This window comes from Haliotis cracherodii, unplaced genomic scaffold (genome assembly GCF_022045235.1).
Source record: "Haliotis cracherodii isolate W230 unplaced genomic scaffold, xgHalCrac1.p SCAF_13, whole genome shotgun sequence".
In the NCBI taxonomy this organism is placed as follows: Eukaryota; Metazoa; Mollusca; class Gastropoda; order Lepetellida; family Haliotidae; genus Haliotis; species Haliotis cracherodii.
Genome location: NW_027266268.1, coordinates 3711868 through 3730477, shown reverse-complemented (window position 1 = coordinate 3730477; position 18610 = coordinate 3711868). Strand labels below are relative to the sequence as shown.

The 18610-nt window shown below is 37.9% G+C and overlaps 2 protein-coding genes across 7 annotated transcripts in view; one reads left to right on the top strand and one right to left on the bottom strand.

Annotated features, from left to right (window-relative positions):
* LOC139459516 (coiled-coil domain-containing protein 180-like) overlaps nt 1-18610 on the top strand; it is a 91043-nt gene that overhangs the window by 33950 nt on the left and 38483 nt on the right. The gene's annotated exons all lie outside the window — the stretch shown is intronic.
* On the bottom strand, nt 9786-18070 carry LOC139459515 (arrestin domain-containing protein 4-like). 6 transcript variants are annotated; one of them, XR_011652694.1, is made up of 3 exons: nt 17723-17898; nt 11595-13346; nt 9789-10970 (listed from the first exon to the last, which is right to left on the bottom strand). XR_011652694.1 is itself a non-coding variant. In XM_071241030.1 (2 exons), exon 2 carries the CDS (start codon nt 13239-13241, stop codon nt 12057-12059), a length of 1185 nt encoding a protein of 394 aa, XP_071097131.1. In that variant the 5' UTR covers nt 13242-13346; nt 17905-18070; the 3' UTR covers nt 9786-12056. The 6 variants fall into 6 exon arrangements, 5 of the variants coding, with proteins under 5 accessions (XP_071097131.1, XP_071097126.1, XP_071097128.1 ...); XM_071241030.1 differs by lacking the exon at nt 17723-17898 and adding an exon at nt 17905-18070 and having other exon boundaries at nt 9786-13346; XM_071241025.1 differs by having other exon boundaries at nt 9786-13346.

Here is an 18610-nt window from a genome sequence, read left to right as displayed (position 1 = left end):
TACATATGGGTGTGTCCCTTTAAGTGCAAACAAAGGATCTACATCGGGTAGGACTTACTGACAGAACCCTGCCTTTTAATGTTAGGCAAGCCAAACTTAATTGACTCCCACAATATTTCGAAATACCCGACCACACCCTGCCTTGTGATCTTTGTCCATGTCAGTTTCATGTTGGGCATGCTCTGTATGTGGTACGTAGGAGAGTAAAGTTCACCATAACGCCACACACATTTAGTTTCTAGTTTCCCAGATTAATCACAGAAAATAGAAAAGAGAAAATAGAAAATTGTTGGTTTAAGGTTTATTTGAAGAAAAAAATAATAATGAAACAACCAACAACTTATTTTTTTTGGAGGCAACATACTCTAAGAATATTGGTTTGAGGTATATTTTATAATAAATAATAATGAAATGAACAAATTAACAACTATGTTTTTGATGGAGGCAACATAGTTTAACACATTTTTTTCATGACATTTATGAGTTTTGTTCTAAAATGGATGAGAACCATAATTACACAGTGGAAACTAGAATATTCAGGTGTGCTGGCCAAGTAGTTGAAGCATCTTGGCAGATGAGGCTTGGGTTCAGTTCCCACTATGGCTAGGATACCAGTTTGTGAAACTAGCTATGGATGTCCCCTACTGTACATTAGCCATGTGGGTATTACGGGTGAGAATATGTCCCCAGTAACTGATGCTGGTTGTTAGAGGTGACCAATTGGAGCGCTTGGTTAGTTTGTATGCATGTAATCGTACTCACAGTGCCTTGGACCTTACACCTGGCAATCACTTTGTGTGACTTGATTATTTACAGGCTGGTGATGTATAGATGGAATGTGGCTGACCATGGCGTTAAACAAAACAAGCAACTGTTATATTGCCTGAATAATGCTAAAGTGTCATTTTTCACTCACTCACTCACTTTGACACTATGCTTCCCCACATGATTTCAATATTGACTGAATCATATTAATATAGCATCATTTTTCACGCTGTCTTTCTATAACAGTCACACAGACAATGCGACATATTGTCCTGATGAAGCTGGCTAGTATTGATTCAGGCTTGTCGGATATCGATCCACTTTAATTTAACTCCACATTCCCTTCAGCCCCCTAGCAGCTGGGGTATGTCTGTGACACATTGTCACACATTGTCAAACATTGTCACACAACCTGACCTGGCCCTGGCAGCGGTTGCCTTCAGTCAACACTACCATCACAGTACCACATTTGATCACATTTGTAGCAATTTAATATATTACATAAAAGTATATGATATCAATACAGTACTCTACGGAAATGATTTTGTTTATTTGTTTGTTGTTTTACGCCGCACTCAGCAATATTCCAACTGTATGTCTGTAAAAAATCGAGTCTTGACCAGACAACCTAGTGATTGATATGGGTATCGATCCACACCATTGGGATCGATTACATGTATCAACCAAGTCAGCGTGCCTGACCACCCGATCCCGTTAGTGCCCTCTTACAACTATGGATATAAAGGCCTATCATCTCAAATAAATCTAGAAATACTTTCATCTGTCCGTACTTTCATCACAAATTCTGTCAGATTTAAACTTAATTAATACTCTAAACACTCACATATGATGTATATCTTGTGTACATTATGTAGTAATTAATATTACATATACACATTACACATAGCACCATCCTTTGTTTATTTTATATATCTGTCATGTTCTAACTTGAGGGAGTTAGCTTAGGCAGAAGGGACGACTAGTACCATATCCACAGATAGATTTGCAAGAAGACATAATATATACGGTGCTAACAAATATATACAATGGTGAGCACACATAGACTTCCCAGAGACCCAGCACGTTGCTAGGAAGGCGAGAACAAGACTATGCAAGTACTATGCAAGTAGATATATACAAGAAGCACTACATGCCAGGTCAGCATAAGAAATTGGCACTAGTCCTGTAGTTGCCTTTTAAGGCCAGTCCAGTACCACTTACTTCTATTATGTATATCGACATGTATACCTAATTCAGTGTTAGAAATTGGCACTAGTCCTGTAGTCCTTGCCAAACTGCCCAATAGGTATCCTTAGGACTAGTAGAAATTGGCCCATTTTAAGGGTTTGCTATATGTTATCATTATAAGGACTAGTGGACAAAAACTGTTAGTTTCTAACCCTGCAGGTCAGCACATACTGGTAGCGGTGTTGTGTTGGTGCCCTGAAGCCCCCAGCCTTCCTCTTTCTGTCTGGACCAAGGCTAATATATCCCAAGTCATCTGACACGGATTAACTCCTAACTATTAACAACAGTAATAATGAGAAGTGACATAGTTGCATAAGCTCGTTCAGGATGGCGGACAGTCAATGCACAATACAATGGGGATTAACAATTGAGATTAGCTTCTTATAATTAATGGCAATTAAGTAATTCTAGCCATAAACATGTCATGGCTGCATGGTAATTAGCCTTTGGAATTAATTGTTCATTCAATAATATGGTTGTCCCAAATCAGTGGCTAATTATATATCCCAAACTGGTATCTTTAGTTAGACATAATTATGGCATTGATCTTATTTTTATTAGCCGGCCTCCATGGCCTACTGGTAGAGCGACAGCCCGGAGAGCGGAAGGTCTGGGGTTTGATCCCTGGCCTCGTCATACCAAAAGACATTAAAAGATGGTACTTGTTGTTACAATATGAGTGCATACACGTCACTATATAAGTGCAATAATCTTGGACGCGATGTTAAACCCGATTTCACCTCACCGTATTGTAATAAAAAGGGGACTTGCATCAAATCACATGAGCACCTTAATTAAAAAATAAGGGGGATTTGGAAAATTTATGCAGACATTGAGTTGGCAGTACACATGCGTTACAAATCCAGCAAACAACTGAAATCTGCACAATAGTTAAAGAACCAGATGTAGATTAAGTAACATAATTTTGATTGGATTATGCATAGACTCGTTAGTCCAGCCAAATTATAACTCAATAATTCACATGAGTGAGTGAGCGAGTGAGTTGGGTTTAATGCCGCTTTTAACATTATTCCAGTTATATCACGGCGTGTCAGCTTAATGTGAGAGGAAAGCCCGAAGTGATGCAGGTCTCAGACGTTTACCACTTCGGTGAAACCCACAAGCACGGGTATGGTGCTGACAAACCTAGAAACATAATTGGGGCGAACCGGGATTCGAACCCACAATCATAGGTTTCTGGCGTGCCCAAGGGATGCAACTCTGCACAGCGTATGCGGCGCCTTAGACGACTGGGCCACCCGTGCCCCTAATTCACATGACATGACATGACATGATGATTGTTAAAGTCAAGGAGAATCTCAGGGTGGATGGGAGTTGCAGAAAATGTTCCCAAACCACAAAACAAAATTATTGATTCTGCACCTTTATTGACATCTAAACTGACAACTAAAAGGTGACAAATATATATTTTACAGTTATACTGGGATGTGAGACGAGATGTGTTTAGATTAACCTGGTCGCTGTTTTAGATAATCTGGTCGTTGAAGGGAAACCCATGTCTGAACACACAGAGAGAAACTGACATTTACTTTGTCAATAGCCTAGTATAAATACTGCCGTCACTCTCACATTACCTGTCATCTCTATCAAGTCTACAACCAGGACAGGCCGTTCACTATCTGTGGGCCAGTGTACATAGTAGGTCAATATCACCCTTGTGCTTGTCTACGCCACATGCACAACCAGACACCATGTATACGACATACAACCTAGGTAGATCCCTGGCCACATCAGATTTATAGTTTCTGCAGTGTCATTAACATATTGAGAGATCCAATCTGTCATTTATGATTTTATAATGATTGTCATATATATTGTTCTATGTTCAGAGGGTGACAGATAATGTGATCTGGTGCCATATCTTCTCCAGAATTGTTTCATGGGCTGTAGATTGTAGTTGAAAGGATCTTGATATGCACCATTAAGGTAACTGCTTGCGATGTTGACATTAATTAGAATTATCAAAATAGATTATAGTGAAAGAGCTTGGTTTAATGTGATTTGAACAGTATGATTGGTGAAAAAACATCATAGTTTAAGGTGATTTGAAAATTGTCTTGACTTTTCGCTGCGTGTTAATACATTTCTTGATAAGCATCTTCTTTTCTCAATCCTAAATTTGAAAAAACGTGGCTTGACAAAATTTAAATTCAGCCTGTGATTTTAGCCAATATTCCAAATCCCAAACCTGGTAATATTCTGTTTGATCTGGTCAACCCAATTAATAATAGTCCATATTAGAACACTTATATCTACTGAAAATGATGCTCAGAACCAAGTTTAGGCTAGTAGACTGTCGAAAATACACTGTCAATCTCTAGTAGGTTTGACTTATATTTATCAGAAACATTTCAGTGTTATCATTGAAGTATGTGATGTCATCCATTGTATCATGACGTCATGTCTGTATCACAGCTTTCAGAGTTCACTCAGGTAAAGCATGACAATCACTGTATGACTGTTCTGTGATGAGACAATTTGTGCAGTTTCTCGAAGCTTGATCTCACACACACATCAGCAGGATTAAAATCGACTTCCGACAGAGTGACATATGGTGTCATGTACGTAGTTCAATTGACTGACTCAACCAATCAATCATGCACAAATGTGTAAACGTTCAACAAATGTACAAATATACATTTATCATTAAGACAATTTGACTATGTGCCTGCTGCACAGTTGTAGTGGCTGATGAGACATTTTCACTATTGCAATAGCGTGTTAATTGTTAAAACACCATTGTGATGAACATGTCCAGATATATATAGATATACTTCCTTCCATACTTGATTGCCGTGGGGTGTTGTTTGATAGTTGGTCCTAATGTGAATATGCACGTGCTTCTTTAATATTGATTATCAGCATTTGTCTATTAAGTCGTGTCTTGCGTGTTATTAATGTCAATGAATGCCTCATTATATTGTATTGTGAACATTTGCAATTTCATACCAATTTGATATGAATGTGCAATAGTGAAAATTTAACATCAACAGTGAAACTCCATTGACGCAAGAACAACCATTCCGTTTGAAATAGTCTTAGGTTTGATAAATTTCCAGATTGAGAAATCATGTCACTTAATGTCCTTCAGCATTAACATATTTCTGGTCCCCAAACCACTGACACAAGCGCCCACGGCGATGTTTGCTAATATATTGGCTACTGAAAAATCCCAATTAGCACCCTTCCGATTGATCAATGTTCACAAGTTTATTCGTGTATGATACGCGCTCGTGTGTTATATGATACCCTTAGCCACATTTCAGGCTGTCATCATAAACGATGAAATTTACAATCTTTCAAGTCTGTTTTTTTTCTCACCAAAATTATATTCTAACAAGAGCCCCCTATTTCTAATTTTGAGAGCGCCCCAGGCGCTTATTACATCGAATACTGTAAGTCTATTTAAAATTTTGAGCTGCACAAATCCATTTTCATTTTTATTTTGACCAACCCAAACAAACTGGTCTGCAGAAATCTGTAAAACATTAAATAATTAAACTGTGGCCTGCATAACTTGATGAAGGAAGTTGGTGTTAAGGGTAATACTCCTGTCAGGTCTGTTATGTCCTCCGCGTGTATGTAGTGTATGAAGGAAGTTGATGTTAAGGGTAATACTCCTGTCAGGTCTGTTATGTCCTCCGCGTGTATGTACTGTATGAAGGAAGTTGATGTTAAGGGTAATACTCCTGTCAGGTCTGTTATGTCCTCCGCGTGTATGTACTGTATGAAGGAAGTTGATGTTAAGGGTAATACTCCTGTCAGGTCTGTTATGTCCTCCGCGTGTATGTAGTGTATGAAGGAAGTTGATGTTAAGGGTAATACTCCTGTCTGGTCTGTTATGTCCTCCGCGTGTATGTACTGTATGAAGGAAGTTGATGTTAAGGGTAATACTCCTGTCAGGTCTGTTATGTCCTCCGCGTGTATGTACTGTATGAAGGAAGTTGATGTTAAGGGTAATACTCCTGTCAGGTCTGTTATGTCCTACGTGTGTATGTACTGTATGAAGGAAGTTGGTGTTAAGGGTAATACTCCTGTCAGGTCTGTTATGTCCTCCGCGTGTATGTAGTGTATGAAGGAAGTTGATGTTAAGGGTAATACTCCTGTCAGGTCTGTTATGTCCTCCGCGTGTATGTACTGTATGAAGGAAGTTGATGTTAAGGGTAATACTCCTGTCAGGTCTGTTATGTCCTCCGCGTGTATGTAGTGTATGAAGGAAGTTGATGTTAAGGGTAATACTCCTGTCAGGTCTGTTATGTCCTCCGCGTGTATGTACTGTATGAAGGAAGTTGATGTTAAGGGTAATACTCCTGTCAGGTCTGTTATGTCCTCCATGTGTATGTAGTGTATGAAGGAAGTTGATGTTAAGGGTAATACTCCTGTCAGGTCTGTTATGTCCTCCATGTGTATGTAGTGTATGAAGGAAGTTGGTGTTAAGGGTAATACTCCTGTCTGGTCTGTTATGTCCTCTGTGTGTATGTAGTCACAACTCCATGCTTGACTAAACCTGAAGAATACATTTTGCAATGCTATATCCCAGGCCTCTGTTATCTGATGAAATGATAGCATGAAATATATATTCTAGTTCTGTTCTGATTGTTTAATTGCGTGCTCATGTAAATGACATGTGTTTTGTACAGTGGAAGGTACTTAAGGGAAATTTCGCTAAAACGCCTTCATTATGTTTGTATTATTTTTTACTTTTTTTATTTTTTATTTTGTCTTTGTATGTTCCGCCATCTATTTCTAGTCTAGATCTGCATCCATGTTTCTTAAGCTTAAAGGGTAGGTTGGGTAGGTTATACACAATAATTAAGCGAATATTCTTCAATTTTCGACAGTAAAATATATAAACCCAATAGAAATGAATCTGCAAAATAAATAAAAATATAAATTCATGTTAAATTATACACAAAGATTACAATTTATACAAGATTTTTTTCTACATCATTAAAGCACCTTGGCTTTTCTGATTAGTGCATGCTGATTAGTCTTCAAAGATAATTTTGTCTTAACACATGTGAAGTATGTATCTTGCCTTGTGAAATTAGAGAAGGCATACATATAAACAAAATTGAATTATTGTCATATTTCAGAACTTGTGTTATTGTCTCCACATAATTCAGAAATTAAAATCTGTTGATGTCCTGTATAGTAGGGAAATCATAAAAACAGGACATTGCTCCCTCATTAGTGTGATTTTGTAAACAAACGGCAACCAATCAGGCCATCGAGATGTACTGTATGTAACCGAAGCCGAATACACAAATATCAAAAACCAATAGCTCTTGTCTTTGTCACTTGGCAAATACATTGTTTCAGCGTTATTCAGTACTTGATTACCTCCGTTACACATTAATGTTGTGCCCAGTGTCACGTTAATAATCACACAAAAGAGAAGAAACATAATTATGTTGTTTTTGTTTACTTCAAGAAAATGTTCATGTACTGTTGCCTTTTAAGGCCAGTCCAGTACCACTTACTTCTGTTATGTATATCGACATGTATACCTAATTCAGCGTTAGAAATTGGCACTAGTCCTGTAGTTGCCTTTTAAGGCCAGTCCAGTACCACTTACTTCTATTATGTATATCGACATGTATACCTAATTCAGCGTTAGAAATTGGCACTAGTCCTGTAGTTGCCTTTTAAGGCCAGTCCAGTACCACTTACTTCTATTATGTATATCGACATGTATACCTAATTCAGCGTTAGAAATTGGCACTAGTCCTGTAGTTGCCTTTTAAGGCCAGTCCAGTACCACTTACTTCTATTATGTATATCGACATGTATACCTAATTCAGCGTTAGAAATTGGCACTAGTCCTGTAGTTGCCTTTTAAGGCCAGTCCAGTACCACTTACTTCTATTATGTATATCGACATGTATACCTAATTCAGCGTTAGAAATTGGCACTAGTCTTGTAGTCCTTGCCAAACTGCCCAATAGTTAAGGTATCATAAGGACAAGTAGAAATTTACCTGTTTGAAGGGGTTTGCTATATGTTATCATTATAAGGACAAGTGGTCTAAAAGTGTTAGTTTCTACCTAATTCCTCTCATCACACAAGGACCCACAGCTGTGGAGACATGAAACGTCTGAATTGTAATGTATAGCGACCAGGGTAAACATTATGTTGAATTCTGCAAAACAACTAGCAACAAAAACTGCATTGTGAGCACTGGCAGTGTAGTCATCAGTGTCACCTGCTTCAGTGGCTGCACACAACATGAAATAAGGCCCCTGTGTTCTCAAACTGTTCCCACATGGCTTGGTGACGTGTCCACTTACATTAATGACATGCTTGTGGTCACATGCGTACATAGCTGTCAGTCAAGGCATACTACATGTTGTCAATAGCCAACTTCAAAACCTGCTTTTGGACAGAAATTGCGTAGTTGGGTTATTCTGGGTTTTTTTTGCTTTTTATCCTGATTGTGGAAGATTGTGTCTGAAACATTCTGCTAGAAGTGTGGATATTGCACGGTCTCACTGTAAATTGTTGTTGGAATATATGTATGTGATCAAACATGATGAAAAAATGCTTTTACCAATCTCATTATAATCAGATCTTTTTTATTGCTACCGCTAAACAAAGAAGACACGTCAGACTCAACTTGCAAGAACTTTGTCCGACCAGTGGAAGGTCTGACAAGAAGTCAACATAAGCGAATCAGAAGGCACCTTTCTTATGCTTTACGGCACTGATTACAAATTGGCAACTATGCTTCGTACCATATTTTGACAAATTCTCAACTAAAAAATTGAAACCTGAATGGAATGGCTAATAGATGGTCTAGATTGTATGGATTCAGTCATTAAACCCGTAACCATCATTCGGAAAACCCAGTGTTAAAGTTTTCGAGGTTGCATGATTAGAAATCACATTCTGACTGTCACGTTCATGATCTGGTAAGTGACGCTCTGATTGGTCAGATGAAAGGTCGTTCTGACGTTACCCCTAATGGGATGTCCTCAGATTTTTGTTTAGCGGTAGCAAGAACTAAGATCTGATTTTAATGAGATTGTGCTTTTACCAGTGTTCGAAATGAAGGGGGTCCTAAGGTTTACCCCGAAATATTTGAACCCTCCTCAATGTTTAACATTATGGATCATGACAAGGTCACCATGACTTTCATGCTTCATTTCAAACACTATTTATAAATACATAATTTCTTTCAACACACAGTAATCATAGATGAATGTTGAATGAATATATTGATACTTATATAGGTAGTGGTAATGCAGTGACCCAATACAGTGCACATAATCTCACAGCTGGCACACACTATGCCAGAGCTATGGATGAAAGAAAATAATAAAATAGACTCTCCAACAGAATAATAATCTGACTGGATACTGACGTGGTATACTGATCCAACATATACCGGGTTTTCTTTGTGTCCTGCTAGGTTCCTAGTCCTCTCTCCACACGACTGATTTCTTGAACATCACAGCCACTTCCTGGTTGAAGCAAGTGACATGACATTTCAGAGGGTTTTCTAAGTTGTAAGAACATGTTCCAAATCCATTTCACTTATATGAATACAAACTGTTTAAACCATGTAAATAATAATTGCCGTTATTAGTATTATTGTTTTTTCATAATTTTCATTATCAAAGCAATTGAGTGTGCGGAACCTCATTGACTCAATAGTCTCCTTTGTCATTAATAACAACTTTAATATATCAACGCCACTGCAATAATAAACAAAAATAGTATTGACACTGAAACAAACGATGCTCATGTTTGCTGTGAATGTACCTAATGCTGACAAACACAGTGCTACATCCACCGATTTTATTTCCAATGTTTGACAGGATGGTACCTAAACAGCAGTGTACTAGGGGTATCACGATACGCCCACCCTAGGTATCGATACATATCCCAGTACTTAAGTCCTCCTACTTTGATTGCAATGTTGTTGCATGACATTCTCAATGCTCCATCCAGCTACCAAGTGGTTGTCACTATCAACCAGTTTGTGGTAACTCACACGACTGGTTACTCCAGGCTTGTTTAGTGTTATGAAATCTGATCTAACATTTTCTTGTATGACCTGGGAATGTAACACAGGCTGGGCTATAGCAAAAAAAAAAAAATTATGACTTGTTGAATATTGATATAGAATTATATCCCTGGTCGATACATAGGTAGGCGTATCGTGAAACAATCATAATGCTTCAATACAATGTACCCCACTGCTGAAACACATAGTTCAGTGACATAGAAATATATGACTGATAGCAGGATTTTGATTAGCCCATATGTTTGGTAATTAGCAACACAGACATAATGAGAGGACGGAGGAAATGCTTGTCACAGTCTGAATCCACATTGAAAGATTTACTGTATGCTAAGTCACATTGTCCCAAGTTATAGAAAAACATTGATCTCCATTAACACATTTTGATTATTCAAGTCTATTCTTGACAAATATGGTGATCAGTACTGCTTGCTTGAAGGGGAGGTACCATGAAGCATGACAAATACAGTATTTTTGATAATCCAGTACTGGGAACTTGTATCAAATTGCTTAGATACAGTATTTGTGTGTTGAAAATGTGTGTTATGACATGGTTGGAATCTTTTGGAGTAAAATGTTTACAGTAAAATCCTCTCCTATATATAATACATACACTATGTTGCTGCTTGTGAAAGTGTCCAGTTGCGTTGCATATACTGAGCATCAAAAGAAATGCACCCTCATTGGTCTATAGTTACTTTCTTGTTTTGTTGTTGATCAAAGAAAACATCTGAAGAATGTTACAAGAATCCAAACACATCCAGCTCTCAGCATATTCAGAAACCATTCCACTTTCTGTGCATTTCATTACATGAAAGCATTGGTAACAAAGCACTGATACATTGCTCATCCACAGTAATCAACATGTGCACGGTACAAACTTGGAAAGTTCTTGAAGGTAACATTGTTCCTGAAAAGTAAAAAAATTAACCATTTCTCAAACAAGGTGCTTGAAAAGTGCTGAAATTGTATTTGGACTGAAAGGATTTGAACACACAATGCCATTGATTTGTAAGAATATTTATCGCTCTAATTACACATAGTTTACAGTTAGGTGATTGAGCATCATTCCCACTGGCTCCCAGCAAATGATACCGATACGATGGAGTAAAGTATCATGTGACTGTTTCATATCCACTCTTTTGACTAATTAGCCTAGACATAAACTAGTCCTTGAAAAAAGGTTTTTAAAGAGTTTGAATGTTGACCTGAAACATCTGTATGAATACTACAGTGAAACAACATGGTTTTACAGCTGGACTTACAGTAAGGTAGCAGAACATAATAACAAACTCTGTTTCACAGCTGGACTTACAGTAAGGTAGCAGAACATAATAACAAACTCTGTTTTACAGTTTTCAAATATCTTTAAAGCTGGAAATTATGAAATAAATGCATGATTACTAGAACATAGAATTATTTTGACAATTGTAAAATCATTTATTGACATTTGATATCCAATACTGTTATAGTGACAAATAGCAGTAAAATAATATTTATATATAAATATAAAAACCCTCTATGTGATACTTACATAGCTTGTCTATAGTATGTCCATTGCACTTGATGGTCACTGGGTAATATATATATTCCTGTACACATGCTAATCCATTTCAGTGATATTTACAACACAAACTTGACAAGGCTTGTCAATAAACTGTCAAACTATGTACACGAAATTGATATGTGATTGTTCCATGAAGCTCATCAATGTCAATTGAGGTGTCTGTGATTGACAGGTGCATTTCCTTGTTAATTGCAAGAATGTCTTTTGGGATTTCTCTCTTATTTTATAGGATGATTCATGGACAAAACCATAATTTTTTCGTCAATTTCACATTAATTTACCAAATATTAATGTAAATTGATCAGAAACACTACAATGGCTATCTATAAGTCTCAAACCAGTTTTTATCTACAAATTTGCATATAGTAAATATTTTGACCAGTAGCAACCCAAAACAGAATATATGATTAATAGTTTCTATAACTCTCTTCATAATTTGGTGTTCTCGATGATTTCTGGCTGTTCATCTGGTATGTTCCTCATCCCAGGACGCCCGCCACGATTCATGAAAGAGTTGTTACGAAACAGAGGATTGTTGATGACACTCCTGTCATCACTCCGGAGCTCTGGTGGCACTCCCCCATGCCAGTCATTGACCGTGTCACGTTCATCGAACCCATTTCCTACATTGTCCAGTACAACCCCCTTCATTTTCACTGTCCACTGACTATTGATGTTGTTATTCGGCTTCTCTTGTTTCGGAATTTCCAATCCAGCCGGATGAGCTCCAATCAGGAGAGGAGCTTCAAGTTTGACTTCAACCCCCCCTGTTAACTCCACCCGAAACTGGAAAAGATACGACAAGTCGATAATATCGCAGTATTCCAACTTTGATTCCGGTATGTATGGTGGAACAGTGAGACGAACATATGACCATCGCCTTCCATCATTGTAGGTTAGGTCATACTCATCGCGTTTCTTGTTTACTATCTGTCGAAAGTTTGTGGTGTACTTCTTGGCATTGTATGTACTATGCATGATGATAGATGCCTGGACGGCAGTGATCGTACGCCGACTTTTGTTTTTCACTTCCGCATGAACAAACAAATCTTCTCCCGGCACACCACCTTGTTTGTTAAGTCCGGCTCGAACATAAACATTCCCGAATGTGCATGAAGCCCAGAAACACTGATTCCGTTCCAATTCTAATGGTGTTTCTATGAAATCTGGCAAAGGACTCCTCCGTAAACACAGAAACGGCTCACTTGTAATAGCTTGGTCAATAGACTTGTCTCCCTTGACCGTGGCTTTCATTAGGTATGTTACACTCCCATATTTTCCGATGTACGAAGACGGGAGGTTTTCAGGAAGCTGGTATTCAAAGGGGAAGTCGTTGTTGCCGACGTGAATCCCCTTCGGTCGTCCTCCCCGAGCGTCAATGACAACTTTAGACGCGTTAATGTACGTCTCGCTGGCCGTGTACGTCTCTCCAGTACTCTCATCGTCCCACCCGACTGAGCCCTCCCCCACTATCGTGATGAATATTGTCCTTATGAAGGTGGGTCTGGAGGATTTGATACATATAGCGCCACGCACCACCTCGCCGGGTTGATACTGATATTGCTCATCAATATCATGTTCCAGAGTGATTGACAACTGCTCAATTGCAGACATGTTGTGTGGTGTGTTAATCCAGTTGATGGGATACAGATTTAGGGCTCGCTGTTTGTGCTGCTTCAACTACATCACAACATCGCTGTTGAGGTTCAAGTTCCAGATCTGAAATAGAGATTTCATTATTAAGTATTTTGTTGACAAATAGTTCAGTTTTGCTGTTAAAATGACACCTAAAACAATGTCCTGACTAATACCTACTGATGTACCCTTTACATGTGCAACTTCTTGTGAAACTTGCCACCATGTTTCACGATTACAAAAAGATTATTGTGTTCTGATTTACAATCCACAGACTCGTACATCAGTGTATGTCTGACACTCCCACAGCAAACCAAAACCCATTGCAGAAAACACACAGCTGTGCTCTGGTTCAAAACATCGGAAAGATTGTTCATATTTACAATACCCTCACAATCACGAGAATGAAGATGTTGTTAACCTGTTTGAAGTAGGAAGTTTGGAAGCAACTCGTATACCTGGTGTGACTGGCGTAACTGAGAGTCTGGCATGATCGACATGAATAATAGATACATTGATTCTTCACTAATTAATACAGGCTTTCTCCTTCCTTAGATTAAACGAGATGAAGTAGACTATGTCACATTTCGGACCTCTCAATCAATAAATGTAATTTGACTAACCTCATAATGGGGACCTCGAGACAGAATCGCATACTAATGAGATTAACAAAGCGACAAATGTTAGCACTGGTTTTGTTGCAGCTAATGCTGTTGCTGTTTGTTGCGGTTGCTGTTTGAACAAATGTGCATGAAATGTGCGACTGTTGCAATCAATATCAATGTATTGTAATTCAATTCGCTCTTTAAGTACATTTGCATGTTTATCAAAGAAATGACGATGTCAAGTTAATAAAATTAAAATCCAGTTTAGACCATAATTAAAAGATGAATACAAAAAGAAATTAAAATTTTAACAAGCAATTTACTTCTCACCTTTTACTTTGACTATGAAATTATTAACATTCGTTTTTAGGTAGTATGTCTTTTGAAAATCCTTTGATATAACTGAATGTTCTGTTAAGTTGTGATAAGATTTGGATGAAAATAGAGGGTAAAAAGGCATGAGAATTATTTCGAAATCATAAAACCTTTTGAGAAAGTTTTTCCTTGCACAAGGTACATCATGACTTGAAGAAGGCTGTTTGGTGTTGACTAATTGTGTTGGGTTGTACACACTGTTCGGTCTGGTGGACACATGACAATGGGCGTTAGGTTACCGAGTGCTATACTCCCAGGTCCACTCAATCGACAGGTAGTTGAGATTTTAAGATTGAATATGTAATATCTTTACTTGTATCCAGTTTGAATGACTTGTCTGCATTCAATCTGACATCACTGGAAGGGGTTACCATGTTTACAGAAGTTACGATAGGTGTATTCATAAAACCTGTCACAGATTAGAAGGGTGGAGATGGAAGATAAACTTGGTATAGTTTGTAACTTTACTACTTTTAGATCCCTCTATTTTTTAACAAATTTTTTAGGGAATTTTGAAGTTTGCAATATGAAAGTAATTTTCTTTGAAAATGGGAGTGAATAGGTTTTTAGTGATGTGGATTACATAAAAAATGAAATATTTATGAATGTGTATCAATACCCATGCACAGGTTTAAGGGGTGGTTGGGTAGCCTAGTTGTTAAAGTGTTTGCTCGTCATGCCGAAGACCTGGGTTCGATTACCCACATGGGTACAATGTGTGAAGCCCATTTCTGGTGTCCCCCCTCTGTCATATTGTTGGAATATTGCTAAAAGTGGCAGAAAACAATACTCACTCGTCCTTTGTCACTGTTTGTGATGACAATCCCTGTCACAAGAGATGTCAACTTAATGTCACTTTTAATTTGTTGTACAAGACTTAATTCAGTAATAGTGGGAAGTAGCTTTCACATTTAACTGATTGTTTCTGTAATGAGATTTGTATGCAACATTGAGCTTTTGAACCTCTCTCTTCTATTAGTGAGATCAGCAAATATTGCCTCAGTAGGTACACATGTTTTCATTCAAGCTTGAGAAGTGCAATCTTGGATAATTTCTTTACATCCCCCGGGTGTGTTATTGGAACACAATGTTATCAACACCTTTCATTGTTCGTAAATATCAATTAACATAGTGACAGCCTGAGGGGGTGTATTGCACTGCACCACTGGAGGGTGTTGAAGCGTACAGGGATCAGCTGACTGGGATCACCTCCATCACTTGTCCATCCGGTGTACATTGCACATGTCAATAACTAACCAGCTGCTATTTCAATGCATGGAAATATAATCATTATCTTTTCATAGACCATTAGTGCGGAAGGAACGGTTCTTTTATTTGATGCTTGAACCAAATTCGATAAGAAACTTGTCAGTTCTGGTGTTGATTGATGGCTATGCAAGTGTTGATTGTAGGTTATCCATGAGAGAGTATCGGGACGGATGATGACACTGGTGCTCTTATGCACAGATGTCTGTCAGTATTGACTCAGTAACACAGCAGCGTACATAACAGCAAATATTGTCATAGCTCCGACCCAAACTAAATAAATATTTTAACACCTTCCTATTGACACGATATTGTATATATATAATGTTTGGTTTAATAATTTCATGTAGGGTATTGTGCAAATGATTACAATGTGGTGAGGTTGTATAATTTTGGATGTATGTTTCTGCAGTGAAATGTACTTTGACAAGCCTGAGGGGCTTGAAGTCAACGCAGGTGTTCATATATTCAATAAACTGGAGGTTTCAAACTCAAGGCACAGAGATGTGTTATTAACTGTGTTGACAGACTTAGGGTTAGGCAAACAAATGTTTTATTCAGTTCCATAATCATATTTCAGTTTGGTGCAGTGGACTTTTTTCTTGATTTTACTACTCATATATATGTTAGTCACGAAGTTCTTGGTTTCATATTGCAATTTTACCCAGACTTTTTAACAAATCAGATTTTGGCAGCCCCACATTTGTCTTGTACAATGAATAATAAATGACTATGAACCAGACATATTATGTTACAGTTAAGCTTGATGTCGGCAGTTGTAAATCGTCCATATACATGCAACAAGCAAACATTAAGAAAGCTGCCTTTGTCTGCATGAGGTGAAAGCTATTCCATTAATTTGTAGGGAATTCATGCCATCTTTACATTTCAGCCAAACAATTGTTCATTCATGGTTTGTCGCAAGCGTCACTTTCAACCTCTCTCACAGCTGCTGAAGTAATAAATGGCCAGGTATTGATGGTGGGGGTAATATTGTAGGGGCTAGTTGAGAGTGAGTGAGTGAGGCGACTTAAGCAATATTCAAACAATGTCATGGCAGAGGACATCAGGAATGGGCTTTTAACCATGGGCCGTACCCAGGATGTGGATGACAAATAAATGGCCCAGTTATCTTATCAGTTTACTTGGATGCATCATAACACAAACACAGCCTGAGAATGTGCCAGACATATATCCCTGTTCCCATGTTTCATGTCACAAGTCAGTATATGTACAGTCATAGGAATGACTCAAAATATTTATGCACATAACTTGAGAATTAACTTCCTTGAAGCTAAGAAACAGTAAGTTTTAAAAGCAGCACAATGCAAATATATTCTGACTTGTTTATGTTGCTACTTTAAGCAGGCTGAGATTCTCATCATGAGCAGCCCAACCTGTTAAACAAGTTCATAAAACACAATGTCAGGTCAACATTTGCCTTCAGTTTTAACATGTTTGTTTCCTAGTCTTTTAAAACGTCGTAATACAAAGATACATGTGAAAAAGAGGATAATAAATTATTCATTTAAAAAAGGATTCCCTAGCATTCTGGCTAACAATATTTATATACATGCTGAGACGCACTGATTTTTCCAGAGGCAAATGGTATTTGTTCATTAAAGTAACTTTTGAAAGGACATTCTTCTATTTGAATATCAAAATTTTCAATAATATTCGGACATACTGGATGACAATGAATCACGATCGGTGTCCCAGAAAATCAGCCCGTCCGAAATTTTGTAATGTTTGTAACATTTTTCAATATCACTTAGAAATAAATGACCTGATTTGGGATTGAAATGAGGTTGTTGATGTTGATTATATGGTGAAAGAGTTTTCCTTTGTACATTGCTGAAATGAAATTCACAATATACTGGTATGGCAACCAGCATTCCTATGTAGGCTATTTACTTGGTTGTCAGTTTCAATGTACCACATGTATAAATACGTCATACTTTAGCAATGAGATCAATAACATCATTCATTGTTATCACTGTTGTTACAATACGGCATGAAATACATTTCACTTCACATCTGAAATGAACGACTTACCTACCCGACAGTCTGAACCGGTATCTATCAGTGGAGCATGAGTTGTCAAGTTTTCTATTCAATAAAGGGTGGGGTGACATCTACCCACTACTGCCAAATAGACTTCTGTGAAATAGACACTTGTACGTATCACTCGTTAATTTCACATGCACAACATACCTCAACAACTGTATTCTCTCCCAGAAACTTGTCTTTGGTCAAAGTGTATATTTCACAAGCTGTTGATCACTATGTGGTGGTGTTATACATTCTAATCTCTGCTACCCCATCCTTACTGGGTCAGTCTGCATTATAAGGAGCGGGTTGTCAGTCAAGCAAGAAGGACTGTAAATGCTACCCACGCTATTTCGGGATCATAAAACCTGTTTTTCCAAGCCAGTGAAGAAAGATCTCAAGCTGGATGAATAGCTAGCACACCTGATCTCGTTAGGGTCTGTAGCCTCAGTGCAACTTCAACCAGTCACATACACAAACTCTTGAGCTGCTGTGACAATGCTGAAAAGCTTCAAATAAAAACTATCATTTTCAGACTTGGTGCTTCTGTCATAGCCATTCGTTTGTTAGTTGACATGTTGTCAAGGAACCTACCTGTCTGCCACAGTTGTATCAAGGGCTCTGATTGGATGAGAAGAGACTATGGGTGGCTTGTGGAGGAGTGACTCTAAGCCTGAGCGATGATGTTAGTGCTGGCTTGGGGTATCAGATGTCATTAACGAGACTTCTCTAACGAGGTTACGTAATAATTTGTTTGCATTGTTGCTTGAGCAGTGATCACTGGGTAAAGTGTGCTCTTGCATGTCATGTACAATTGTTACATTTTCAGCAGTAGAAACTAACAGGTTTGATCCACTAGTCCTTATTAATGATAACATATAGTAAAACCCCTAAAAAAGGGAAATGTCTACTCGTCCTCATGTACCCTAACTATTGGCTAGTTTGGCAAGGAATACAGGACTAGTTCAATTTCTGACGCTGCATTTAAGAAAATTCACTTAGATTTGGAAGATTTTTTTAAAGGGGCACTGATCTATAGCAAGTCCCCAAGAC